Source organism: Odocoileus virginianus, chromosome 30, assembly GCF_023699985.2.
Source record: "Odocoileus virginianus isolate 20LAN1187 ecotype Illinois chromosome 30, Ovbor_1.2, whole genome shotgun sequence".
In the NCBI taxonomy this organism is placed as follows: Eukaryota; Metazoa; Chordata; class Mammalia; order Artiodactyla; family Cervidae; genus Odocoileus; species Odocoileus virginianus.
The window spans coordinates 42682153-42709875 of record NC_069703.1 but is presented as its reverse complement, the minus strand read 5'-3'; the positions used below and the strand labels follow the sequence as shown (position 1 = coordinate 42709875).

At 52.0% G+C, this 27723-nt stretch overlaps 1 protein-coding gene and 2 long non-coding RNA genes across 5 annotated transcripts in view; 1 reads left to right on the top strand and 2 right to left on the bottom strand.

Moving 5' to 3' along the window:
• NHSL3 (NHS like 3) overlaps nt 1-5035 on the bottom strand; it is a 28016-nt gene extending 22981 nt beyond the window's left edge. The window contains exon 1 of one of the 2 annotated variants that reach the window (XM_070459094.1): nt 4712-5035. In XM_070459094.1, the coding sequence (XP_070315195.1) occupies nt 4712-4946 (235 nt within the window). In that variant the 5' untranslated portion in view covers nt 4947-5035. The remainder of the gene's footprint in view (nt 1-4711) is intronic. The other variant, XM_070459095.1, reaches the window with a different exon arrangement.
• Nucleotides 1-10199, top strand: part of LOC139032256 (uncharacterized) — a 14648-nt gene extending 4449 nt beyond the window's left edge. Inside the window, exons 1-3 of one of the 2 annotated variants that reach the window (XR_011484793.1) lie at nt 5380-5431; nt 6658-6764; nt 9732-10199. This is a non-coding gene — a long non-coding RNA (uncharacterized lncRNA). Of the gene's footprint in view, nt 1-5379; nt 5432-6657; nt 6765-9731 lie in introns of those variants that run through there. The other variant, XR_011484792.1, reaches the window with a different exon arrangement.
• Nucleotides 9226-27723, bottom strand: LOC139032255 (uncharacterized). Its single transcript, XR_011484791.1, has 4 exons — nt 27240-27723; nt 17781-17951; nt 16020-16159; nt 9226-9491 (listed from the first exon to the last, which is right to left on the bottom strand). It is a non-coding gene; the product is annotated as an uncharacterized lncRNA (long non-coding RNA).

Below are 27723 nucleotides of genomic sequence, written 5' to 3'. Positions count from 1 at the left end.
TCCCCATGAAGAAGGTGCCAGAAAAGCACATCCTGTCCAACTCCAAATCGCTTGAGCACCCTGCTCTAGAGTCCAGGGCAGTGATCTCCCCAGGAGTATCACAGAGAAGATGACACTGGACCAAGTCTTGAGGATGAATAGGAGTTCTGGATGGAAATGGAGAGGGAACACATCCTCAGAGAGGATCAGCGCATGCAATGGCACCGAATGTGGAACTGCATTAAATGTGTTTATCGACAGGCAAAGAGATATCATGCAGAACTCAGGCAAAGTGACCACTAACCAAAGTGCCTGTGAGTCCTCAGTTTGCTTTAGAGCTACACAGGCCCCTTCCTCAGCAGGAAGACTTGGCACCATTCACCTCATTCTCCTGCATTCTCCTCACCCACCTTCCTATGACATCCAGGCCACTGGGTCCTGATGTCACGTCCACCCTACTGACCAGAGGCAGGCTCTCCTTCCCTTAACACAGCTCCCACCCCCAGCCTCCCTTCCAGCTTGCTCCTCCAGCCCATTTTCAAACCCACAGAATTCTAGAATGAGAAAGGGCCACTAACAGTGGAGGCCATTAAACCCCATCTTTATTAAGACAGTGTCTTTGCCAAGAGTGGGGCAGGACTTGGCAAAGCAGATCTCACACTCAGGAGTCTCTCTGTAACACTATGCCAAGGACGGTTTGCCATGAATGAGGGCCAAAGTTCATGGGGTCAAATCAGCTGAACCTGGCAGGATACCTCCTAAATTCTCACTATCAGTACCCCTGCCCCTAGCCACTGCCTCCTGCCTGAGAGAAACCTTCAGGAGGGCTGGCATACGTCTTTCCCCAAAGGTGGTCCCAAGCTCTACAGTTACTCCCCACCAGAGTCAGAAACACTTCCAACCTCATATTATCTCATGTGGGGAGCGAGGCCTCGGGAGGCCAACTGAGTGGCTCTGTCACTACCACGCTGTGTTCATCACTTCCACGCAAGTGACAACCATGCCTGTCTTGTCCCAAGTATTTGCCTTACCCTGACCAGTGCCTGACACTATATGGTAAGGAATATGTCTCTTTCACCCTGGAGAAGGAAATGGTAACCCACTCCAGTATTCTTGCCTGGAGAATCCCATAGACAGAAAGGCAAGCAGGCTACAGTCCATAGGGTTGTGCAGAGTTGGACATGACTGAGCGACTGAGCACATACATGTCTTTTTCAAATGAATGAAGCTGAATGACCTTGACCAACTTGCTTTTACCCTCTGAGCCTATTTTCTCACCTATAAACTTCTTCCCAGGTTGTTGAAGACAACAAGGGAAAACATTCATGAAAATGCTTGGCCAGGGTCTGGCATGTAGCAGCCTTCATGTTCCCCTTCAAATTAGCCAACACCCTGCCTTCCTTCCACACCCTGCTTACCTCCTCCAGGAAGCCTCCCCCGATTATCTCCCGGGCTCCAGTCCTGGACTCTGTCCCAGAAACACTTCCTCCCCACATACTTGTCTAGAGTCCAGGTGATATTTCTGAAAAATATGGATTCCTGCTTGTTTTGGTGTTTTGTTTTGTTTTGTTTTATGTTTTCTGTGCCTGTGTCCTCCATTGAACAAAGGTAAGACTCCACCTTCTGTGTAAGCAATGAATTGTTTTCCAAACACGGATAAGAATAAACTCAGCTAATACTCAAGTCCTTAGCATCACAACAGCAACAACTTCCTGCCGTCTGCACCACGCTCCACAGTTCACAAGGCACTTGCATGTCTGTTATCTGATTTGATCTTTGAAACACCCCTGTAAAGCCAGGATTTATCATCTCTATTTTACAGATAAGGAAACTGAGGCTTGGAAGGGTTACTAACCTGCTGGTATTACACGGCCCGAGAAAGCAGCAGGCCACAGCCCAGGCCAGAGTTGTCCTATCAACCTCAGAGCCCATTCCTTCCAGACTGGGTCCTTACAACTCAGGTGAATAAACTCACAAACAAAAAAATAAAATAAAATAAACTCACAAACACAATAACAGCGACCCCTTACATTTCTATGGTGACTTCACTTTCATGTAATTTTCACATCCTCTTTTATGAGAATCTTGGAGAGAAAGCTCAAAGACCCATCAAGGATATGGGTCTACCTGGACGGATACCCCAGTGAGAGGGTCCCCTCTATTCCAAAGAGAGTAATGGAAACGATGAGACCACAGAGAAGTTGCCTGCCTGGTGTCACCAAGCTTGCTAACCACTGGGCCAGGATGTGAACTCTCATCAATTTGCCTGCCTCTGATACTCTTCCTACTCTACCAAGTTCCCTCACTTTTCTCTGGGCCTCTTCCCATCTGTAGAATGGGTTGGACAAGGAGATCTTTAAGCCTTACCCCCTGGTCTGTGTCTTTGGGTAAATTAAGAAAGCAGGACCAGTTCTGGAGTCAGATGACTTGAGTTAAAATCCCAGGTGGGTAAATCAATCACTCACTGTTCCTGAGACTCCATTTTTTCCAACTGCAAATGGGTATAAATCAGATCATGGATACGGGGCTTCTGGCACATTCAGAATAATAAATAAATGTCAGACTTCCTCTCTTCCCTTTTTAAGTATGTGGCAGGGCAGTGAAGGGAGCAGGAAAGATACAGGCTCAGAATCTATACCAAGCTCAGTTTTCCCATTTATAGTAGGGGACTCAGATTAGGGAAGCCAAGACCTGCATCTATGGGTCTTTGGTTCAGCACCTGGGAGGGGGGAAATAATGACCTCCGTAGCAAAGGCCCCTGACCTCCTAGGAACTTTTTGTGTGTGCCTCCTCCCTCTCTCCCCAAATCTTCATTCTAAACATTTTCCCCAGAAAGAGTTAAGCCTTCTCTGGGCTTCCCCTTCCTGACCAGCGGTGCCAGTGGAGATTAGAGAGATCAGATTTATTTCTCTTAATAAACAGAAAAGAAGTTTGGCCGGGCAGGTGACAAAGAAACAATTGGAATAATAGGAGGTTGGAGCAAAAGGGAACAGGACTTCCTCCAGACATACCCGGGGCCACCCCCAGACCTGGGGAAACAACAGCCAGGGGCAGGGAGGTTTGGCCCACACACGTGGGCCCAAATCAGGCCGACCTGCTGCCCAGAGAGCCCAGTGCTACCCAACACCAAACACAAGGCCGGGGGAGGTCTACCACTGACCCAGTGACCTCTAACCAGGATGTCAGAGCAGAGACCTACAGAGTCAGTTTTCCTGTCTCCCCCTTCACCACCACCACCCCGCCCCACCCCAGGCTGGTCTCCCAGGAGAGAATGGTCCACTGGCCTGGGCTACACCATTAGCCTTCATTCTCTAACCCTGACAGTGGGACCACAACCCATCTGGTCCAGTTCTGCCCCAAGACTCTGTGAATGAGATGACTTCAGGCTGAATCCTGGTGGAACAGACCTGGAACAGGTTTCATGTATCGTGGGAGCTGCCCTTGGAAACATCCCCCTTGCAAACCTTCCCTCAGGGCTTGGCCCAGTGACCTCAGCCCCAACACCCAACCTCCATTTGTGGCTGGGTTGCAGGGATGCAGGGCCCATTTCCAAAAGGAAGATCAGGCCGGATGCAATCACACAAGAGGCTTTTCACCCTTCTGACCCCACGAAGTGTTCCTTCTAATTCTCCTCCAGAGGAGGTGGTTAAAGGACACTGGGAGGGTAAACACGGTGGAATGGGATGGGCCTGCACACACCACCATTTCCTCACCTCTGGCACGTTAGCACTGCCAGCAGGAAAGGTAGACTTCCGAGGACTGCAGCCCCAAGGGAGCCCCACCTTCTGGCAGAGACTCATGCCCTCCCCCTCAGTCAGGAGACACAAACAGAGGGGAAGATGAGGGGAGAACCAAGCAAGTGGCCAAAAGAAAAGTGACCCAGTAGGCATGGGCTGGGTCAGCCACTCCTACCCTCAGGCTGCCCAACCACCAGGCCAGAGGGAGCCTACGGGCAGAGAATTAGCTGTAGTATTTCAGGTACCCACCGTTGTCCCAGGTACAGCCTCTCCATTAACTTGGGCCTCAGTATCCCCCCTCTGCAAGCACACTTCCAACACAGGAACAATGCCGGGCTGGGGGAAGGAGTGGTGGGAGGGGCTGTTGGCACAAATCCAGAGCTCACCACCCCAGGAGGTGGATGTTTGCGGTTTGGCCCAGGTGAGTGGTAAGGGGGGGCCAGGTAGGAAAAGCTAACACTGCTAATAACGTAAAGCATGTCACTGTTCCGGGCTGGGTCCTGTGTGGGGCTGGCAACCCAGATCCACATCCACAGCTAACACACCTTTTGAGTGCAGTTGACTTTTCAGACCCAGAGGAACCCCCACCAGACATGCAAGGCCACTTGCCTCTCCCATTGGCTCCAGGCCAGAGTCAAGTCTCTGACCCCCTGACTCAGCAGCAGAGGGCAGAACCTGGGTGAGCCTGGGGGAGGGGGGGACTGCCTCACCGTCCCAAGAGCCGGGCGGCCAGCACTTCCTGTCTGAGCCGGGAGATCCCTACCCCAGTAGGGGGTCCCCCCGCCCCTAGAGCGGGGCTGGGCTGAGTCTGGGACATCTGGGAGCAGGGTAGCGCAAAGTCGGGGCGCTCGGACCGAGCCCCGGGCTCTTCGCTCCCCCAGCACCAACGCCTAGGAAGTCAGCACCCTCCCGACACGCCGCTGACCCCCAGCGGAGCCACCCGAGCCGCACCCCGGGCGCCGCCCCGCGCCTCCCCAGGTGCCCGGCCGCCTTACCTCGGCCCTTACCCTTGGCCTTCTTGGCCTTGTCGTCCGCCTTCTTGGCCCGGGGGGCGGCCGGTTCGGCGCCCTCGGCCCCCGCCGCCTTCTTCTTGCGCCGCTTGCCCCGCAGCCAGCTGAAGGCGCGGCGGAGGCCGGACGCGCCGGAGCGAGACTTCTTCCTGCGCGGGGGGCCGCCGGGGCCCCCCGGCTCGTCGGCCGCAGGTGCGGCGGGGGGCGCGCGGGCCGCCATGGCGCGGCGGGCGGACCTGGCGGCGGGGGTCAGGCCCCCTGAGGCAGGGCGCCCATGGGCCGGGGACGGGCGGGCGGGCAGGCGGCCGCCGCGCCGAGACGCGCCCGGAGAAAAGTTTGGGCAGCGGAGGCAGAGCGGGCGAGGAGCGGCCGGGCGGCGGGAGCGGCGAGGGAGGGGCCGCGGGGCGGCGGGCGGGGCTCGGAGGCCGGCCGGGAGGGACGGGGCCGGGAGGGAGCGGCCAAGGGGTAGGGGAGGCGCTGCCTGCGGCCCCTCCCGCCTCCTCCGGCCCGCCGGCCGGGGTCCCGGAGCTCAGGGGCTAGCGGAGAGCGAGGTCCGGCCCCGAGGGAGGGTGGCCCCCCGCGCCCCCGAGCCGCGGCGGCGGGCTCGGGCCGAGAGGGCGGGGTCGCGGGGTGGGCGTGGGAGGGGGCGGTACCGAAGTTCCATTCCGGCGGGGCCGCTGAGGAGAGCAAGGTTCGGACAGAGAAGTACGGGCGCTCGGGTGCGGGTGCCCAGGGAAAGCGGGGAGAGAAATGTTGGGGTTGGATCCCAAGAGAACTTGGTGTCCTGAGTTCGGTCCAGAAAGAGATGGGGGATTCTGGAATCCTCTATCTGGAGTAAGGGGGTTCTGAGAATGCTTTCCAGGATCTGGGTACTATTGGAGGTTTTGCTCTAGAGACAGACTTCAGACCCACCTGAGACCTGGAGCTTTCTTCTCCTGTCTGGCAACTCAGAGTCTCCCTTCCCTCCTTTCCCCTTCCTCACCACACCTTCCCCCAGCACCCATCAATCCTCAGTGTGGAGCTGGGACCCATGCTTCCTGGGTTCCTGCTTCACCCTTGGGTGGCGGGTAACAGGATGAGGAGAGCCGTGCCTCAGTTTACCCTTGGGCTAGGCTGTGAGTCCCCAGAGCATTCCTGTCTGGGTCTCGATTTTCCACTGAGATGCTCAGCACTGATCAGAACTGATCTTGGACTTGAGCTCACAGCTTTATAAGGTGCTTTGAGATCCTCTGCAGGTGACAGGTGTGACTGAGGAAGCTGGTAGAGAAAAGAAGCCTTTAAGAATCACAAAAATACTATACTTTGTTTCCTCCAGGCCTCTGGCTCTTTATTGTAGCTGAGGGAGCCCTTTCGTATGATCTGATCCTTCCAGAGGCTCTGAGGGAGGCAGGCCAAGGAGCGATACTCCCATAGTACAGAAGAGAAACTGAGGCCAGGAGAAGACAGGGATTGCCCAGGAGCATGGAGGGGGTCATCAGCAGAGGACCATTGTAAGATTGACAATGTAAGTCTTGTCTCTGCCTGGTCCCCAGGAGCTAGAAATTGCCCTAGGAACCAGCTGTGAGGTCTTGGACTCCCTTTTGACTCAGAAGGGCATCATGATCACCCCACCGGTTAGAATTTGTCTTTATCATCCAGCCGGACCTTGGTAAACAGCCTTCTCCTTGTCCTTACTCAGCCTAGTCAGCCCTGGGGTAGCATCAACAACACTCACTATAATATTGTAGAGGGATTAGAGTGAGCAGTGTGACCTTTTGAACTTGCCTTAGCTCCCTGGGTGCCCCCAGGGGCTCAGCTGTGGCAAACCTGGGCTATCGCTGACACCGCCCCCCCCCCCCCACACACACACACACGTGGTGGGCCTGGGGCAGATCATTGTACTTACTGGGCCCTAGTTTCCCATCTAGCCGTCATCACTCATTTGGTTCCAGCCCACAATCCCAGAGCAGCCATTCCGGATCAGTCTGCATCACTGGGCCATGCAGAGGGATCACACTGGGCTTGTCCTCATGGTGCTGTCTGCCCCGTTCAGCACTAGGTGAGTATCAGAGGAAAAGTGATACTGGAGGGGCTGATACTTTAAGAGCAATGCACAGAGCCTCAGCCTGTTGGATAATATGGATGGACTGGTAGGGAGGAGAGAGATGGCAAACATACTCTGGCTTTTGGAAGGGCTGATCAGGAGAGGAATAGTTGGGCAGCCTTGCCCCCGACCCACCCTTTCAGCACCTCCTTTTTTCCTGGTGGCCAGACTGATGACACAGTTTCAGAGCCCAGTGCAAAATGAAAATGCAGGGCCTCTGTTCAACATTTATTACAAATTTCGGGAAAGTAACAGCAGAGCATGATCAAGCATGGGGCCTTTCAGAGAGCAGGGCCAAGTGGACTATGCCCATGAAGTTGATTCTGCCAGTGGCTCATATAATTCCTCAGGAAGCCTTCCCCTCGAACCACAATCCCCAGGAGTCAACTCACAGATTAGGCCCCCTGACTTGGAGGTGGGGAGAGAAAAGGGAGTAGGGGGAGGTCAGGGCTGTATTCCCCCCACTGCTTCTAACTACAACACCCAGACGCTCTCACCGCGCATCTCCAGCCACCTGCAAACCGGCAGCCCAGCTTTCCTGTTTGTCCCCTGGCCTGATAGACAGGCCTGATTCTGAGCCTCTCAGGGCTAGCTGGAACAGGCTAGCCTGCAACACTGCTCTCTGGATTCACGATTGCTCAGCTCAGCTACATTTCTTTGCTGTCCCTCTGGGCAGCAGCTAAGGAAACTGACTTCCCAGCAGCCCCAGTCGGCAGGGCCCAAAGTCCATCCTGGAGCCAGGCTGTCACCTGACCAGGAAGGAAGCTGCCAGCCTGTCCCCAGGGAGGAATGAGCCATAACCAAGCTTAGGGCTGTAGCCCTTGAGGTCATCCAGCTTTTCTCCCTCTGTTATTGTTTCTTACTGTTATTGTTCTCTGACTGTGCCCCATGGCTTGCAGGATCTTAGCTCCCCAACCAGGGATCAAACCCAGACCCTCAACAATAAAAGTTCAGAGTCCTAACCACTGTACTGACAGGGAATTCCCTGTTCCCTCTGTTTTTGGAAAACTCAGGACCACCCCAGGTGGCCCTCACACCAATCCAACATTCCCTGATCCTCCGACCCTTGGGAGACCTGCCTTTCATAGGATCCAGCTTTGTCCTCTGCTAGGTCTGGCCCATGGACTTTATTCAGACTGGGCAGCCAGGCCAAGGTGTGGCTGAGCCACCCTCATTTTACAGGGAACACTGGGAAGGGTCTGTAAATCAAGCAGCCGCAGCTGGGAGCACCTATGGCTTCCCTTTATTCTTAGACCAATTGGAGGGTGGAGCAGTTCTGCAAAGTTGATGATTTTGAGAGATTAACAGTCCTATTCCAAGGATAAGAAAGCCTAAAGAGAGGTGGAGTGACTTGCCAAAAGACACACAGCTCCCTCTGGGCAGAGGTGAAATTTAAAACTGCTTTGTGTTCCTGGGTGTGTGTATGTGTGTTTTCTAATTGATCACTAGCTTTGTGCTCCTGCCTCACCCCTGCTGCTTTCAAAGGTTGGGAAAGGAAAGTATTTATTCTGGGGCCTCCGCTGGGCCTCTAGGAACTTCCAGAAATGTTCTGCTTAACTTCAGATGCACCTGTATGCACCTTTTCTGGGGAAAGGGTCCACGGCTTTAGCAAACTGTCTATGTCTAGCCTTTGATCCTTTTCAGTGGGAGAAGATAGAGGCTCCTTGTGTCTGATGCCCTCCACCTCTTCCCTGCCTAACCTAGGAGTTGGGGGACCCTGCAGGTCTCATCCCCACTGTAGGCACTCCTGTGCCCCTACCCTGTGGCTCCTGGCATCTATGGCATCGTATCCAGCCACCTCCCTGCTGAGTTCTTCTTTGTCCTCCCAGCATCTCTTAGAATCAAGCCCAAAGCCTAATACCACCCATTTTCCCTGCTGGGTTGAGAGGCCCAAGGTGTTAGTGGCGTGTGTGGAAGGGAAATGGAGTCTTGTGGGCTCCCTCCCAGCTCCAAGTTGCTGCCAGCTCCTGGGAGGTTAAGGAAGGGAAGGGAAGAGAGAGAGGAGGGGGAGACTGAGAGAAAGAAGAGGTCACTGTAGCCACTGCCCAGTCTCCACTGGAATGAACTCTGATTCCTCACATTCTTTCAGCCATTATCTTCTGAGCATCGGCTCTGTGCTCCAGGCCTCCAGATTGACCTGTTATTATTATTATTATTCTATGATCAGATCGTCACTCTGAGCTGTCCATAGTATAGACAAGTGGGTTTCAATCTTTTTCTTTTAGCAGTTTTTATTTTTCCTCTCAAACAAAAGCCCCCAGAATTTTACCTGACAAATAAAATTCAGTGCTTTTACATATGAATTTGTTTTTTCAATCAAAATGTATAACCTTTACTTACCACAAAATAAATCAGCGGGAACAATGCCGACATTTTGATAGACTAAAAATTTGAAACCCTGAATTACAGGTGATGGTTATGGTTTTAACTGAGAGCCAGCATTCAATTTATTTCTGCGGCAGTTTCTTTTAGTCAGTAATTAGAAAATACTGCACTTCACAGACATGCAGAGGCAAATGGTAAGATCTTTAACATCTTGGTAGAAGTGTCAGGAGAAGCTTTATTCTGAGGTCTGCACAGAAATAAGTTATGCAGGACTTCCCTGGAAATCCAGTGGTTAAGATTCTGTGGTTCCACTGCAGAGGGCATAGGTTCAATCCCTGGTTGAGTAAGTTCTGCATGCTGCGGAGAAAAAGAAAAAAGTTTTGCATGATGTGAAGGGAAAAAAAGTTATGCATGCTGCAGCCAAAAAGAAAAAAAAAAGTTATCCAACCAGCCCAGCCTAATGGCTTCTTTTTGGTTTGTTTGCTTTGGTTTTCTGCCTATGGTGATTTTATTATTGCTACAATGGCTAGTTAAAAGTTAGGGACTTCCTAGGCTTCCCTGATAGCTCAATGGTAAAGAATCTGCTTGCCAGTGCAGGAGACATTGGTTCAATCCCTGATCTGGGAAGATTCCCACATGCTGCGAAGCAACCAAGCCCATGAGCCACAACTACTGAGCCTGTTGTCTAGAGTTCGGGACGCACAACTACTGAAGCCCACATGCCCCAAAGCCTGTGCTGTACAATAGAAGTCATGGTAATGAGAAGCTCATGCATTGCAACTAGAGAGTAGCCCCCACTCGCCACAACTAGAGAAAAAACCCGAGCAGCAGTGAAGACCCAGCACAGCCAAAAATAAAGAAATAAAGATTGAAGGCAGGAAGAGAAGAGAATGACAGAGGACAAGATGGTTGGATGGCATCACCAACTCAATGGACATGAGTTTGAGCAAGCTCCAGGAGATGGTGAAGGACAGGGAAGCCTGGCGTGCTACAGTCCATGGGGTCGCAAAGGGTCGGACATGACTGAGTGAACAACAAAAACATTAAAGGTAACATGTCACTTTATTTTTGTTGTTGTTGTTTTTTTAACATGTCACTTAAAAAAAACAAAGTTAGGAACTTCCCTGGCAGTCCACTGGTTAAGACTCCGTGCTTCCACTGCAGGGGCATGAATTCAATCCCAGGTCCAGGAACTAAAATCCCACATGCCACACGGTATGGGCAAAAAGTTTTTAAAAATGAAAAGTTAGCCTAGTCTGTTTCTCATCTCTATCCTGCCACTAACTTACCTGTTGCTCATCTCAGTCCTGCCACTAACTTGCTGGATGTCTTTGGATAAGACACTTGCCCTCTCTGGCTGCCAGTTTCCCCATCGGAACATCTGATTTCACCTAGAAAAGGAGTGTGTGTAGAAGTACTGGAGTGGGTTGGGGCATGTGGGGTGATGCATGGAGCATATACGGAAGCTTCATTACTCATCCTCACCACCCATGCCCATCCAGTGCTGAGCCTAAAGAAGGGGCCACAAAACCACTGAACTGCCCAAGTTCAAAGGCAGAGGCAAGTTGCCATGGAGACACGCTTTGTTTCCTAACTGTCTGACTGCATCTGACAAGCAGAAAGCCAGCCAGATGGACACTGACCTAGGCCGAGAGAACCAGGATTTCCTGACCCCAAGATCCACAGGGCTCACTGCTCTCCAAGGAGAGCCGTCAGTTCTCAGTTCTCACCCTCAAATCAGGGGCATGACCAGCCTGGCCTGCCAGCTGATAAGGCTTCCTATAGGGAGCTGCTGGGTGGGGCCCCAGGTGTTTGCAGACACCCACTCCACCAGTCCCAGGCAGGGAGGCTGGCCCTGTGCCCAAGGGCAGGGCTAGGAGGGAAGTGCCCACGTTCAGGGCCTTCTGGAAGCTGGGGGAGGGGTCAAGATGTGTGGGCAGAGCTCCCTGCCCATGATCAGAAGGAAACATCTGGGTGTGGATTCTCAGCAACACCCTCCACCCCCCAGCATCCACACAGAAAGAAAGTGAAGTCGCTCAGTCATGTCCAACTCTTTGCGACCCATGGACTGTAGCCTGCCAGACTCCTCCATCCGTGGGATTTTCCAGGCAAGAATACTGGAGTGAGTTGCCATCTCCTTTTTCAGGGGATCTTCCTGACCTAGGGATCGAACCTGGGTCTCCTGCACTGCAGGCAGAGTCTTTATCATCTGAGCCACCAGGGAAGCCCAGCATCCACACAGGGGCCTACACAAACACACCAAGACACAAAGATAGGCTGACAGACCTACATGCACACCAGTTCACACTGGCACACCCAAATACAGGGACACACCAAAACACAAACCCAGATACACATTGACAATTCTGGGTACCCATAAACACCCAGGTACACTAAGATAGCCTGATGTCTAAACACATGTAAACACACACAGATACAGAAATGTACCAAATTACACAGACATGCTGACACACAGACACACACAGGTACACAAATGCTCACACTCCCAGATGCACACTCATACAGACATCCACTGTACAAAAACAACACACACAGATACCCACTGGCCCATAAATCAGAGGGGTATACAGAAGGCCTTGTTACATAAATATAAACAAACTGCTACAAGGAGAAACATCAGTACACAAAACCCAACACAGATTCAGGCAAGAGGAAGAGAAAGGAGCTAATACTTGGTGGGGGTCCATTCTGCACAGGCAGCATGAAAGGAGTTATATCTGTAGGATCTTTTTAAAATCCTCCCGACAATCTGTGAAGTTGGCAGTGTTATCCCCGCTTTTTACAGATGCGAAATGTAGGATATATGTGCTTATAAAAGGCCCAAACAATGCAGAAATAAATAGGGTAAAATGTGAAAATGCATCTTCACACACATTCCCCACCCACTCCACACCACTGTTCATGTTAGTGGGCAGTATGCATATATTTTTCTATGCATTTACATTCAAGCATTTAAAAATACTACAAGTTTAGGGGGCTTCCAGGTGGTCTAGTGGTGAAGACTGCTTCTAATGCAGGGGGTGTGCGTTCACTCGCTGGTTGGGGAACTAGGATCCCATCTGCCTTGTGGTCAAAAGAGAGAGAGAGAAATCATAAACTGGAAAGTCTAAAAAATAATCAAAATACAAGTTTGAACGTTTTCCAGGAAACCAACTCAGAGTGGTTAAGAAATGTGACCAAGGTCATAGAGCCAGTTAGCAGAATCAGGGTTTGGATTTAGCTCTGGCTCACTCCAAAATACTGTTTCTGCTGCCTCAGCCCACAGACAACCACAGAGACACAGATTCACAAAGGGGAGGCCCAGGGCAGGGGGAGGGGTGGCACCTCGGGGCTGGCCCAACAGGCTTTCTGTCTGATTGCTCTGGGTCCCTTGGGTGGCTCCTCTGGCTAAAGGCGTTGTCCCTGTAAATTCCTGTTAATGGGCAGATATATTCCTGGGAAGGGAACCTTTGAATCATTGACCCCAGGTGAGAACCAGGTAGGTGACTAAATGATGCAGGCATGACTCCAACTCAAGCTTCCCCGTCTCCTAACCTCTCAATCTCTTCTCCACATGCCCCAAAGGGACCTTTTCTAAGGCTAAATCTGGGCCTTGTCCCTCTCACCGCTTAAATCCCTTCCTGTTGACTCCAGTATGAATCCCAGCCTCTTGGACACACAGAGTCCTTCGCTCTCTGGCCTCAACCTGCCTCTCCCCATTCTTCCTTTTGATAAAGCACTTGTCCTTCAGAAGCAGCTCAAATGCTCCTTCTGTTGCGCCTTCCCTGACTCTCTGTGCAGGATGCCCTCTGTTTCACCCCCTACCCTGCCCCAGAGTGTGCTCACAGACACCCACCATGACTTACAATCATCACCATCAAGGCGTCTCCGCTGATGGACTGACCAGCTTCCAGGACCTGCCCTATGTGTATTACATAATTGTTGTTGTTTAGTTGCTAAGTCATGTGCAATTCTTTTGCGACCCCATGAACTGTAGCCTGCCAGGCTTCTCTGTCCATGGGATTCTCTAGGCAAGAATACCAGAGTGGGTTACAATTTCCTTCTCCAGGGGATCTTCCCGACCCAGGGATTGAACCCGTGTCTCCTGCATTGCAGGTGGATTCTTTACCACTGAGCCACCAGGGACGCCCCAATTATATAATTGCCTCCCTTAATCTTTACAATAGCCCTAAAGAGATAAAAAGTCTTGTCCCCATTTTGCAGATTGTTAAATGGAGACACAGAGAATTTAAGTCCCTTCTTTAAGGTATGCTTTTCTCAAAAGTCAGTCCCTGGCCATATCACATACCACCACATTATTGCAAGCATGTTTCCCTTGCCCTCCCAGCTAGACTAGAAGCCCTGAAGAACAAGGACTCGGCTCCTTCATCTCTGAATCTCTGGTGCCGGCACTGGACAGAGGCAAGGGGCTCAGTGAATGGCTGTTGAATGAGAGCCCCATCCATCCCCGAGTGACAGAATAAGAGAGGAGAGGAGACATTTGCGGGACTCGGGTACCCTGGGAGTGTCCCTGCGGGATGGATTCCCCAGGAAGTCACTGAAAACAAGAGTTCCCTCGGATCAGGATGTGGGTGCCCCTAGAGCCTGGGGATATCTGTGTAGACCCTGCTGGGGGAGTAGGTGTCCTCTGGCTCCTCCACATGTCCCTCCCATCAGGAAGCTCTCAGCCTATCTGTTATTAAATATTTACTGTTTCCCACTCTGCTCGGCTTGGTGCCAGGCACTGGAAGAGGGGACCAGAGAGCAGGAGACAGGGACATATGCAGTTAATGACCACCTATGACGTGCCATGGAATCCTCCCAGCAGCCCTGCAGTTGGAGCCTCAGCCCTGTTTTTGCAGCCAGGGAAATGAGGCTCAGAGAGGGGAGGAAACTGGTTCCAAGTCGCCCAGCCAGTGAGCCAAGATCGAGAGTCAGGTGTGTGCTCCTCTAGTCCCCTGAATCTTACCGCCCACCCCAGAGTCAGGGAGGATGTGGGCTGACTCAGAGGAGACTCAAGGAGGCCATTTTTGAGGTGGGGCTGTGGCTGGAATACAGCCTGCCCTGGCGGATATTTGACAACAACAGCTTGCATTTGTCCGGCACTTTCCCTTCCATTAGCTCATCCAGCCCTCACCAACATCCCCTTGGGTACCTATTAGTATCTCCATTTGACAGATGAGGGATGGAGGCTCCATGAGGTCAAGTGACTTTCCCAAGGTTGTGCAGTGACTGCAGGGCAAAGCAGGAGTAAACTCTCAGACCCTAACCTTCTCCTGCATTTCCCTGCTGCCTTCACTTCTGCCTCCTCCCAGCAGTCCTCATGCTGCCCCAAGAGAGCTCTCGAAACCCAACCATGGGGAATTCCCTGGCCTTCTAGTAGTTAGGACTCTGCTCTTCCACTGCTGAGCACCTGGGTTCAGTCCCTGGTCAGGAAACTAAGATCCCACAAGCCGCCTGACGCAGCCATGAGTAAAATTAATTAATGCAATTTAAATTGTAAAGTAAATAAATAAACCCAACCACGAGCCTCCACCTCTGTGAGCCCAGCCAGTCTCTGCTCTCTCATACCTCACATGGCCACGCCTTTGCCTGTGGTTGGTGCCTCAGCTCTCCCTGATTCATTCACCTTTCAAGCTCCTACTCAGCCTACAAGTGCCAACTCAAATGCCCCTTCTCTCGAAAGATTTCCTAGACTGGTTTTCTCCATACAAACCTCCAACAGAACACTTATCTTATTATATTAGATTGCTTGTCTCCATCCTCAGATTCTGAGCTCCTTAAGGGCAAAGACAATGATTTTTCAAGTCTGTCTTCCCTGCACATAGCTTTGCGTTCTCAGTAATAACTTATTGAATTAATGGATGACATTCTGAAGGTTGGGCCCAGTGGAAGATGATGAGGCCTTAAAAGAAAAGGCACGGGGGTGGAGGTGTAGGGGGAACTTGCCTGGTGGTCCAGTGGTTAGGACTTCGCCTTCCAATGCAGACGGTGTGGGTGCAATCCCTGGTCAGGGAGCTAAGATCTCACATGGGGCCAAAAAAACCAAAGCATTAAAAAAAAAAAAAAAAAATTCAAGATATAGGGATGTCAAGAAGAGAAGCAAGTATTTGGGGTGGGGAGAAGGGCTGGGATTTTTCTTTTGGACATTTTGAGTCTGAAGTGTCACTAGGACATCCAGTGGTATGTGCCCTGCAGGTAGGAGTTGGGAGTGGGGTGGGGAGGAAAACTTACCAGGAAGAAAAGATACTAATAGCAACTGCCAGGAACTGACTACTGACTATATGTCAGACCCAGTGCTGAAGGCTTTACGTGCATTATCCCATGCTTTATGTATATCATCCCATATAGCTCAGATGATAAAGAATCCGCCCGCAATGCAAGAGACCCAGGTTCAATCCCTGGGTCGGGAAGATCCTCTGGAGAAGAGAATGGCAATCCACTCCAGTATTCTTTCCTGGAGAATCCCATGGACAGAGGAGCCTGGTGGGCTGCAGTCCAAGGGGTTGCAAAGAGTCACACGATTGAGCAACTAACACAACTAACACTACTACTATCCCATTTGATCCCCAGGAGATAGGTAATATCAACCCATTTGATGGAGGAGGAAGTTGAGGCTCAGAGAAGTAATTTATGCAAAGTTACATAGCTAGTAAAAGGCAGAGGCAGGATTTGAAACCAGGTTCATTCGATGCCAAAGTCCAGACACTTAATCATTCCTCCAAATGGTAGACTATGGAAGTTTATAGAACACATACCTTTAAGGGGAACAGTCAGAAGTTGAGATCAGAGAGGGAACCATTCACGAGATAGAAGGAAAACCAGCAGGGTGGTATCTGAGGCCAAGAAAAGAGCCCCAAGAAGGGCCAGGTCGGCAGTACTTACCGTTCCTGAGAGATCAGGGTGGGGTGAGGGATTTAGCAACTAAGTTAAGGCAACCTTCCAGAGAGCTGCTTCCACGTGCTGCTTCGGGGAGTCCGTAATAGGACCTGCTGAGTGGGAGGTGAGAAAGTGGAGGCGGTTGGCTAGAAAGAGAAGGAGAGAACAGGGAAGGAAGAGAGCACCCTGTGGGTATGTGGGCCTAGGAGGGCGGGGCCAACAGGTTTGGGCTGGTCTGGAAATATTGGGGAAGGGATGCTCGTCTGGTGGGGGGAGGAGGCAAGTGAGACTTTGAGCATTTTAGGTGGAGTCAGCGGCAGTGACTGGACTCAAGGACACCCTCACTCTCTTCCTTGACAGCCCCTCCTCCTCCAACCCACCCCCATCTCGCAGGCCAGGCTCCATGAGCCTCATTCATCCCCCCCTCTCCCTCCCCCGGCGCTCCCCTGAGGTTGTTCAGGACCAGCCACCCCCACGTCCAGTCTGCTGTCTCACTGCCTGGCCCAGCCTGGCGAGGCAGGCAGGGAGGGGTGTCCAGGCAGGAAAGAGCTGAGTCACTCAGCCACACATCTGGTCTCAGATCTCATCTCCATACCCAGATGAAAGGGGCAGGAAGGAAGAGGGCTCCGCCCCCCCCACCCCCCACCCCAACAAGCACTCCTGGCCCGTCCTCACTCTGCCAGGCTGGGAGAGGAGCCCCCTTGTCACGTTAGCAACCACCATTGGCTGGGCTGCTTCACCCCCTCCGGCTGGGGTCCTTTGCTGCTCTGCTTGCCTTGAAAAAGTAGGGTCTGGCCTGCAAAGTAGGGTCTGTCACCTTCATATCACCAGTGAGGAAATTCAGAGAGACACAGGGGCTTGGGCAAGGTCACACAGATTGGAAGGCTGGCCCACTGGCGTCCTCATTCGGTATTCTGGGGAACACAGGATGGGGTGGTGTTTGGAGACAGTGGTCAAAGCTATGAGGGGCTCAGACATACCAGTGGGTGATGCCTGCAGAAGCTGGGTGGAGGGAGGCACTGGGCTCATACTCCTGCCAAAATGGCCTCTTCCCCAAGTCCCGGTAGAGGGCAGACCCTCCTTCCTCCACTCCTTGCTCCACCCTTGCTGTTGTTGGCTCAGCTCTGAGCCACCCCCTACCTCATTCCTCAGCATCTCCCATCCTCTCTGCACTTCGCCATGCTGAGAGGAATAGCAGGGGCCTTGGCAGGCCATGTCCTGCCATCCTGCACTCTGTCAGGGGACAGTGTTCCCATTATCTTGAGCAGCGAGAGGTGTCCAGGTCCTGGCAAGGGGTGGGGGATCATGCCAGGCCTCTCCTGTCTCCACGGGCTGCTCAGCAGCTTTCTCTGGGGCCCGGGCTGTTTGTCCATACAACATCCAGAGTGCCATTGGGCAAGTCACAGAGGAGCAAGCAAATCAGCATTCTGCCATAGACCCGGACCATCCCTGATACTAACTTTTGATTGATTCAACTGCATCTAATGTGGTTAGAGTCACAGCTGTGCCACAGCTGTATGACCTTGGGCTAATGTCTATTCTTCTCTTTCTTCCTCTTTAAAACAGGAATAGCAATGGTAACAACTCCCTACCAGAGTGGTTGTCAGAGCTGATTTAGATAATGCCTAAAGCAGGTACCACGTAGTGTTTAAAAGGGGAAAAAAAATACACTTAGTATTATTGGGGGATATCTGATTACAGACTGAATTCAGGCTCAAAGAGAATCTGAGAAATGCAAAAAAGCCCTATGTTGTAAATCAAACTCACCTGTAATTCCACCCAGACATACCTTCTTGTGATGATTTTCTTACCCAGAGTGGAGTTGCCCTCCCTCACCCTCCAAGAGAATGACCCCTGTGCTTCCAGGCTGGGCAGGTTGTGTTGGGGGTGGATATGGTCTGCATTTTCTGCATCCTCTCTGGGCCTCAGCTTTCCTGTCTGGAAAGGAAAGGGTTGAAGTAATCAGGGAAGATTAATAGATTTAATTTCCTATACAAACTGCTGCCTCAAATGGCTCTGGGTTCAGAGTGCCGTGATCAATGAATCCTGTCTGCCATGGATGCAGCGGCTGCAGAATGGAGCAGTGGTGTATATATGTACCCCGTGTAGCCACTGTGAAGAGTCTAAGAAATCCCTAAGAACCCCTTCAATTTTTAATACTCTAAAAACCTTTCTGCCTTTTCATTCTATTAATACTCCCAGTTTTAAATCCTGGCTTCCTCTGGGAAATGGGGAGGGAATCCTTGCTTCTTCTCCCACTTCACACCTGTCTTCAGCAGGCTTCTGGGGTCTAGTGCCCAAAATAGCTCCTACTTATTCTCCAAGTTGTACCTTCTCTGCAGAGGCCAAAGTAAGGCTCCCGCCAAGTCAGGCTCCAAATGAGGGAGCTGGAGAGGGAGGAGAATTGGGGTGTTTCCCCTCACTAAAAAGGAAACACGCAAACAGCATGTTTGCTAGCAGCCATTCCTCACCAGCCCAAGCTCGGACATTTGAATATTAAATAACTCCATGCAAATGAATACAAATGAGCACCTCTCCTCTCCTTGCCCCTGCAATTCTTTGGGCAATAGGGCTTTTGGTCCAACCTGAGTGGATGGGTCTAGGGTCCAGATAGCCCTCCCTGCAGGTAAGAAAGGACAGGGCCTAGAGGACTCCACTGAAAGATTTACCAGCTTCTGTTCTGGCATGAGGGCTCTGTGAGGGGGATCTGAGCTCAGTAAGCAGACAGAGACTCAAAGAGAGCTGGGGGAAAAAAAAAGGGAGCTGGGGACTCTCAAGGGACGGGGTGTCCTCAATCAAGGGGGAGGCCCTCTGTAAAAGAAAAACTCAGTTGTGAGGGGGTTGCTGGGGAGGGGGGAATAAATCTCAAGAATCTGAGGCATGGTCCCACTGCCCATCCCTTCTCCTTCTCCCAGTTCTGGAGGCCTGCCAAGGGCTATAACCTGAGGGGTAAGTGAGATCCCTGGCTAGGGCCATCCCAGGGTTCCAAATTGCCTTTCTGGATCCCAGAGGTGGGAGGAAGCTCCCAGGAACTAAGGAAACCTGGAGAGACTCTCAAGTCCTCAGTGACCCCAGGCCAGACTACCCTCTCACTGACTTCCAGGGCCTTTCTCTCAGCACTGACTCCTGAGACCCTAAGACCTCAGTTTGCTGCTGAGGTCTGGTGTTGCCTGCCTGAGCCCCCACCCCCACCCCCGAGCCCCACCCCCCCTTACTGAGCCCTGCCCTCCTCACTGAGCCCCCATCCCCTTCACTGAGCCCATCCCCTCACTGATTCTGTTTCCCTCTAATGGAACCTTCCACCCTGAGACCAGTGTTGCATCCCCAGTCTGGTACACCCATTTCAGCATGTCCTTGTCTTTGTCATGGCCCAGAGCACAGGCCATGAGACAGAGGAGCCAGAGGCAAAGGGATCAATAATAGCCTGGAAGAAAAGCCCAGCTAAGGGCCTTCTTGGTCAGGTTCCATGATGGCTCTGGGCCCGCTCTGCCAGTGGGACGGATGCTGAGATGACGCTGCAGGCAGAGAGGCAGGCCCCACCCCGCCCCACAACCAGCTTGCCAAGATTCAAGCCAGGGGCCGGCACACAAGAGCAGGCATCAGTCCCACCCCGATCCCCTAAACACCCTAAACAAGCGCTGCACTGTGCACATCCTTCCCATCCCCTCCACCCCTCCCCTCAGGCCAGGCCAGGGTTGGTCAGGGCCACACAAGAAGGCCGGAAACAGGACACCCAGGCAGCAAGGGAGCAAGGGAGAAAGGCTGTGAGCTGCAGGGTCAGGGGCACAGAGTCAGACCTTCAGGCAGAGAGGCTGTGGCTCACACTCCCAAGTCTGGGGTGGTGGGGTGGCCACGGGGTGTTCCGGGCATCTCCAGGACACAGAGAAGCAGACCCAGAGGAGGGAGACCCAAGTTCAGGGAGGTGGGAGCTGATAGTAATCCTTAGAGACCCTGCAAACAGGGGCACAGGAGTCACAAGCCCCACGGCACAGCCACACCTTTGGACAGAGCCCCAAGGCTCCGTGGCTGACTTCACTTACTTCAGCCTCAGAACAGCCACCACAGCTCAGCCCTGCCAGCCCTGCCAGTCCTGTGTGGGGCACTGTCCCCAACTTCACTGAAGCAGCTGAAATCAGGGTCTGGATTCAAGGGAGTTATATATGTTCTAGATGCCTGGCTCACCCAAAGTCCTGGGCCTTAGGAAGCATTACTATGAAGAAAGCTAGTGGAGGTGATGGAATTCCAGCTGAGCTATTTCAAATCTTAAAAGATGATGCTGTGAAAGTGGTACACTCAATATGTCAACAAATTTGGAAAACTCAGCAGTGGTCACAGGACTGGAAAAGGTCAGTTTTCATTCCAATCCCAAAGAAAGGCAATGCCAAAGAATGTTCAAACTACTGCACAATTGCACTCATTTCTTTTTTTTTTGCACTCATTTCACATCCTAGCAACATACTGCTCAAAATCTTTCAAGCTAGGCTTCAACAGTACATGAACAGAAAACTTCCAGTACAAGCTGGGCTTAGAAAAGGCAGAGGAACCAGAGATCAAATTGCCAACATCTGTTGGATCATAGAAAAAGCAAGAGAATTAAAAAAAAAACTTCTGCTTCATTGACTAGTTTGTTTTCTTCTTTTTCCATTGACTAGGCTAAAGCCTTTGTGTAGATCACAAAAAACTGTGGACAATTCTTAAAGCAATGAGAATGCCAGACTACCTTACCCATCTCCTGAGAAACCTGTATGCAGGCCAAGAAGCAACAGTTAGAAGCAGACATTGAACAATGGACTGGTTCCAAACTGGAAAAGGAGTACATCATTGTCACCCTGTATACTGTCACCCTGCTTATTTAACTTCTATGCAGAGTATATCATGAGAATGCCAGGTTGGATGAATCACAAGCTGGAATCAAAAGTGCCAGGAGAAATAACAACCTCAAATATGCAGATGACACCACTCTTATGGCAGAAAGCCAAGGGGAAGTAAAGAGCCTCTTGATGAAGGTGAAAGAAGAGAATGAAAAAGCTGGCGTAAGACCCAATATTCAAAAAATGGCCTCTGGTCCCATCACTTCTTGGCAAATAGATGGGGGAAAAATAGAAACAGTGACAGATATTTTTCTTGGGCTGCAAAAATCACATGGACAAAAAAAAAAAAAAAATCACATGGACAGTGACCACAGCCATGAAATTAAAAGACGCTGGCTTCTTGGAAGAAAAGCTATGACAAACCTAGACAGCATATTAAAAGGCAGAGACATCAGTTTGCCAACAAATGTCTGTATAGTTAAAGCTATGGTTTTTCCAGTAGTCACATAAATGTGAGAGCTGGACCATAAAGAAGGTTGAGCACCAAAGAATGATGCTTTTGAACTGTGGTGCCAGAGAAGACTCTTGAGAGTCCCTTAGACTACAAGGAGATCCAACCAGTCAATCCTAAAGGAAATCAACCCTGAATATTTATTGGAAGGATTGATGCTGAAGCTGAAGCTCTAATACTTTGGCCACCTGATGTGAAGAGCCAACTCACTGGAAAAGACCCTGATGCTGGGAAAGATTGAGGGCAGGAGGAGAAGGGGGCAACAGAGGATGAGATGGTTGGATGGAATCACTGAGTCAATGGACATGACTTGGAGCAAACTCTAGGAGGTAGTGAAGGAAGGGGAGCCTGGCATTCTGCAGTTCATGGGGTCATAAAGAGTCAGACACAACTTGGCGACTGAGAAACAACAACAACATAATCTGAACCGAGTTGCCCAATTGCCGTGCCACTAACTGGACCAGAGGTGAGTCTGGATCTCACTCAGCTGGCCATAAATTGCTCTCCAGGAGTCAGATTCACTGATCAAAGCAGATCATCTCTTGGAGAATAAGGGAGTAACCCAGAAAGAAGCATGGACAGGGTCATGAGGTCACAGGTTCCAAGTCGAGCAAGGAGTCTAGGCATGCAGGACGTGCAGGAAGGACAGAAGTGAAGGCCCAGAATGACTGAGCCTCTGTGACACTAAAGGTCAGACTTAGGAGCCTGCAGCTGTGGCCAACATGAGACTCAGGTCAGGGAAACTGTTTGCTTCCTGAACACTTCTGGTGACCTGTGAGGCCTGGAGGTGAGGGCCACCTCCCTGTCTTCCTTAAGCCCCATCTCCTGAAGCCCAGGGTCTTTCCTGGTGGATCAGACAGTAAAGAATCCGCCTGCAATGTGAGAGACCTGGGTTCGATCCTTGGGTTGGGAAGACTCCCCTGGAATCTTCCTGGAGTGGCAACCCACTCCAGTATTCTTGCCTGGAGAATCCCCATGGACAAAGGAGTCTGGCAGGCTACAGTCCATGGGGTTGCAAAGAGTTAGACATGACTGAGCGATTAAGCACAGCACCTGAAGCCCAGGGTGAGTGTTTCTATGGTCCTCATCTAGAGGAGCTTCTTCGCTCCTGCCTCTCTGGCTCCTCCCAGCCCATCCAGAGGGGGCCACAAAGGGTAGCAAGAGTCCTGGACCTGAAGTCCACGATGAGATTTGAGATTTGCCAGGTATCTGGCTCTCAGCATCTCAGTATTCTCCTTAGAAATATGGGGAGTAAGGACTGCCCTGGGGGCTGTTGGGAGAGTAAAATGAGATTGCAGTGAAGAGCTTGTTCGAGCCTCTCCCTGGGGGTCCACCGTCCATGCTCCTTCTGGTCCCTGGTCCTGTTTCATTTTTCCCATCCCTGTACCAGGAGGACATTCAGGACTTCCATCAGATGAGACCCTCACTCCAATCAGACTCCCTTAGGCTGGGAGGTGGCTCTAGACACTTCCCCCAGAGTCCAGGGTTCTGATCTAAAAAAGGAGGCCTCCAGGGAATATAGGTCAGACGAATGGTGGAATTTCAAAACTTGTGACCACATAGGACAGGGAACTCTGCTCAATATTCTGTAATAACCTAAAAGGGAAAAGAATTTGAAAAAAAAAAAAAAGATACATGTATATGTATAACTGAATCATTTTTCTGAACACCTGAAACTAACACAAAACTGTTAATCAACTATACTTTAATATAGAATATGTAAAGCAATTATCCTTCAATAAAATAAATAAATTAAAAAATACATAGAGAGAATAAAAATTAAAACAAACAAAAAACTTGTGACCAGCCAGCACAGAGGTTGCTCCATGTGGCCTCCTTAGTAACATTTTCCCTCAATCCAGTGCCTCAGTCCAGGGGAGGGGGCCCCAAGAAAGGAAGCTGGACTTCAGTTAGAACAGCAAGTCCTGCCAGGCCCTGGGGCACATGTGAGTCTGTATCACCTCCGTTTTGGGTATGGTGCCTCATGGGAACTGTCTTGAGCCACCATTCTTCATTTCTACTCATGTCTCATCACCTTTATGCCTTTCTCTCTGGGATCAGTGACCAGTCAGCCCCAGACTGACCCCCCACCCCGCAACCCAGCCCCTAAAAACATGAGCTCTGGCACTCAAGAGACCTGGGTTCAAATCCTGACTCACACTCCCCACTGTGACCTTGGGCAAGCTGTTTCACCTCTGAGCAAGACTGGAGCGAATGAAATGACAACACAGGAACAGCCAAGCCCTTCCTTCTTCCCTGAGCCCTGGACTGGGACCCCCTGATGGGGCTGGAAGAGGCCAGGGGCCTTACCCTGAGCTGTAGAAGTCATGGGATCAAATGCACGTGCCTACCATGGGACCTGCTCTGGTCACTGCAGTACTTTGAGCCCATGTTCTCATTTGTCAAGTGGAGGTACAACTGCTGAGCCAATGTTAGGGCTCCTTCTCTGATCACAGAAGGCTACCTGGAGGAAGTGACAGAGACTCCCCTTGGGTGGGAAGAAGGCAAGCTGGACAGAGGGGACTGCCCTTCAAGACAAGAGGCTGGTGGGGGAGGGGCAGGGATGGCAGGGAGGTGAGTCGGCAGGAAGGGAGGGGGACACAGAGGCTGGGCTTTCTGAAGGGTCAGGGGTCAGTGGGTAGAGGTGGCTCGATGTGGACTCACAAAGGTTCAGGCCTGATCTGAGAAGACTCTGTTAGCAACACAGTTACACACGCCCTTGTCCACGTGGTCACACCAACGCATGCTGGAAACACACACACACATTCACACATTCCCATACACTCAGGACATTCATGGAGTCACTCCCAGACACAAGGACACACTCCGACACATTCACAAACTCATCCATGCGTGTTTTTACCTTCAAGTATATCCACACCTTCATACATGCTCCTGTCGATATCATCTGCACAGACAAAGGCAAACACAAAGGCACACACTTGTACACTCAAGTGCATTCACAGAGACACCAAAAGGAACGCACTCAGACCCAAGGATACTCTGGCACACTCAGAGGTATCCGTGGACAAGGGCACTCCAAGACACACATTCAGTAACACACATTCTTGCACGCCAGCTTGCACACTTCAGTCATTCTCACCGTCAAAGCCACACACTTGTATACACACTCCTGTAGGACTCTGGATCATTCGCAGATGCTCGGTCAGGTATAGTACGGTCAAGTACACTCACACAGTCTCCCCCACCCACCGGTGCAGCCACCACAAACTCCTCCAGCCAACCGGGTAAACTCTCTCTCCACCCACTTCCCACCATCCTCTGGGGCCTCAGGGGCCTCCCTCCGGAGCTGGGGGAGGGGATGGGGCGGGGTTCACTCTGCTGATGTGGCAACTCCGCTCACCTGCGGCCGGCCGCACCCTCTCCGTGGAGAAAGGCCTAAAGGAGCAGGGATCCCCCGGCGCTGTAACCCCCCGCCCCGGCCCCAGGTCTCTGCCCTTGTTTCTCTGATGCAAAAAGCGAGGCCTAGCGAGGGGTCAGACGATGAATGGGACTTGCAACCAGGACTCCAGGGCCAGGAGCAGGCTGGGGAGGGAACGCTGGTGCTGGGAACAGGAAGACTGGGTTCCAGGCCCAGCCCACCTCCGCCTGTCCTGGCCGGCTGCCTGCGGAACCTGCTTCTTCTCACTGTTCCCCATCTCCCTACCAGGCACTCCCATCCCCTGGAAGTCCTGTCTCCTAGCCAGCTGCACAGGCCGAGCCAGAAACACACACAGTCACTGCACCCTGTTGACCCGACCTTCCCAGCGTGCCTCAAACCTGGGCTGGAAGGAGACAGCCTGTGCCATGCGAAGCCCGGCTCTGCTCCTTCCCAGCTCTGTGACTTAAGGCAGGCCACTGCTCTCCTCTAAGCCTCAGTTTCCCCATCTAGAAATGGGGTGGTGATCACACCTACCCCCCAGGATGGGATTGGTGAGCGAATTAAACAATAGAGGTGGAGGCTTCAGGGCCACACCCAGGGACTCAGGACAGGCTTCCCTTCACGTGAAGGGAAGACACATGAAGGATTTGCCGAATACACAGAGCTGGGCCACGTCTCCCCCTGCTGAAGCCTCTCCGATCTGTCACCTCTTGGAGGATCCTACAGGACCAGCTACTCCCAGGTTTGTGCTAGTTTTGCTGTTGCTTCCAAAGCCCCTACCATGATGAGAGGAGGGCCCAGCTGGTGGGCAGGTGACAGGGGTGGAGAGGGGTCAAGGGGACATAGCCATGCTCATGGGAGCCACCAGTCTGAGGGGGAGGATCCAGCTCAGCTCTGCTCCTGTTTAATCAGACCCAGTCTGTCCTGAGGCCAAGGCTAGCTAGTGGGGGAGATACAGCCCTGCCCCAAGGGTTCCAAGTCTGATGTGGGAAACAACCTCAGCCAAGAGCACTCCAGCGGCTAGGGAAGATACTCCCTGGCCCAGCCCCCCAAACTACTTGGGGAGACATACACTTCCCCTGGGAGTCCCAGTCTGATGGGGACAATTCACCCTCTCCAGGGGTTCCCAGGCTGGGAAAGGAAACACAACCGTGGTTCTCAAGGACCCGAAGTCACAATAGAAGAGAGAGCATGCATGCCTAGGACACAGAGGTACCCCAGACGCTGAGAAGCAGAAATGAGCACAGATGAATGTGGCTTTGTGCACGTGCCTCTTGCATATGACTGTGACTCTGTGCACGCGTGTGACTCCGTATGTGACTGTTGCCTCTGATTCTGAGATTAGGAATGTGCCTCTGAGTTGAGGCTGTTGACAAAGGCTGTTGAGGCTGTGCTTCCACCTAGTGAGTGAACCCAGTTGTGTCTGATCACTCACTCATTCAATGGCCTTGCGTTCACGGAACATTCACTTTGTCCCAGTTGCATCCCACCCAGGGATGCTATGCAGCCTTCAAGAGGTGCGGTTTCTGCTTTCAGAGACATCACTATGTAAAAGTGGTGGATGAAGCACTGAAAAAGCAGTCCCCTGTGCTGCCACCTGTTTAGAAGCACAGGGGACTGTGGGCACATAGGGAAGGTGGACTTCCTGGAAGAGGTGATATTTAAGCTGTGCCCTAACAGGGTTTTACAGCTGAGGGAAAAGCTGTTCTAATTAGAGGGAACAGGACTTCCCTGGCAGTCCAGTGGTTAAGAATCTGTGCTACCACTGCAGGGGGCATGGGTTCAACCCCTGATCTGGAAACTAAGATCTCACATGCCCTGTGGTACTGACAACAACAACAACAAAAACCCACCAAAAAAAAAAAAAAACCAACTAGAGGAAACAGCATGTGCAAAGGCCGTGTGGATCTGGGAAGAGAGCCCAGAAAAGGCTTTTCTGGAGGAAGTGACTGGGTGAGATTTTGGAAGTAGGTAGGCAAGCAGAAGGCATAGCTTCGGTTTAGGGGGTGTGGGGTGTGGTATAGACTAGCCAGAGGAAGTCGGCTGGCCTGAGCCTGTCAGTCGCTCCAGACCCTCTGTGACCCTTTGGATTGTAGCCCACCAGGCCACTCTGTCCATGGGGCTTTTCAGGCAAGAATACTGGAGTGGGTTGCCATGCCCTCCTCCAGGGGATCTGATCTGCATGACCCAGGGATCGAACCCGTGTCTCTTGCATTGCAGGTGGATTCTTTACCCCCTGAGGTATCAGGGAAGCCCGTACTGTACCTAGGGATGGAAAGGCAGTATCCAGAGGAACTGGAGGGTCTGAAGGGGAACGCGCACCTCCAGAGAGAGGAGACAGCTGCTGAGCGGTGGGTTTAGGGGGTGAGCTCCTCCACCAGCCTCTGGGCTCTCCTAGGAGAGAGACCCAGCCCAGGGAGCCTGGGGAAGGCCTCCTAAGTATCCTTAGCAGTAAAGGGAAGTGAATAATAGCTCCCTCACAGGGCAGAGGGGAGAACTATCAATACAGTAAATGCACTTACCCAAGTCGCTCTCCGCTGAGCTCAAAGGAGCGCATTTATTCCTCTCAAGAACCGTATTATTTGGTTCCCATTTTAATGCCGATGAAGCAGGCTCAGAGAGGCTCAAGACTACAGAGTACCGGAACGCCAGAGTGAGCGCTCTGGATTAGGCTCAGCCTGGCTCCTTCCCTTGAGTCCCACCGCCTCTCAGCACGCGAACGCGCCTTTTAAATCGGTAACAGCTGGTTACTGCTGGAGCCGGTGCTGTTACTATTATTATGGTTTATTATTATCACTGTGATACCCGAAGAACCTCCTTGATTCATCATCGCGGGCTCCAACCTCCCCGCCGCCCGCGCGCCCTCGGTCCCTGAAAACTCCAGGCCCAGGCGACCCCGCGCGGCCACGATAGGAACAACAACCCCTGGGGCGCGGGGCCCTGGAGGGGGTGTCGGTGTGATGGCACCCCCTGGAGGCAGTGCTCGGTATCGCGCCAGAGTCCGAC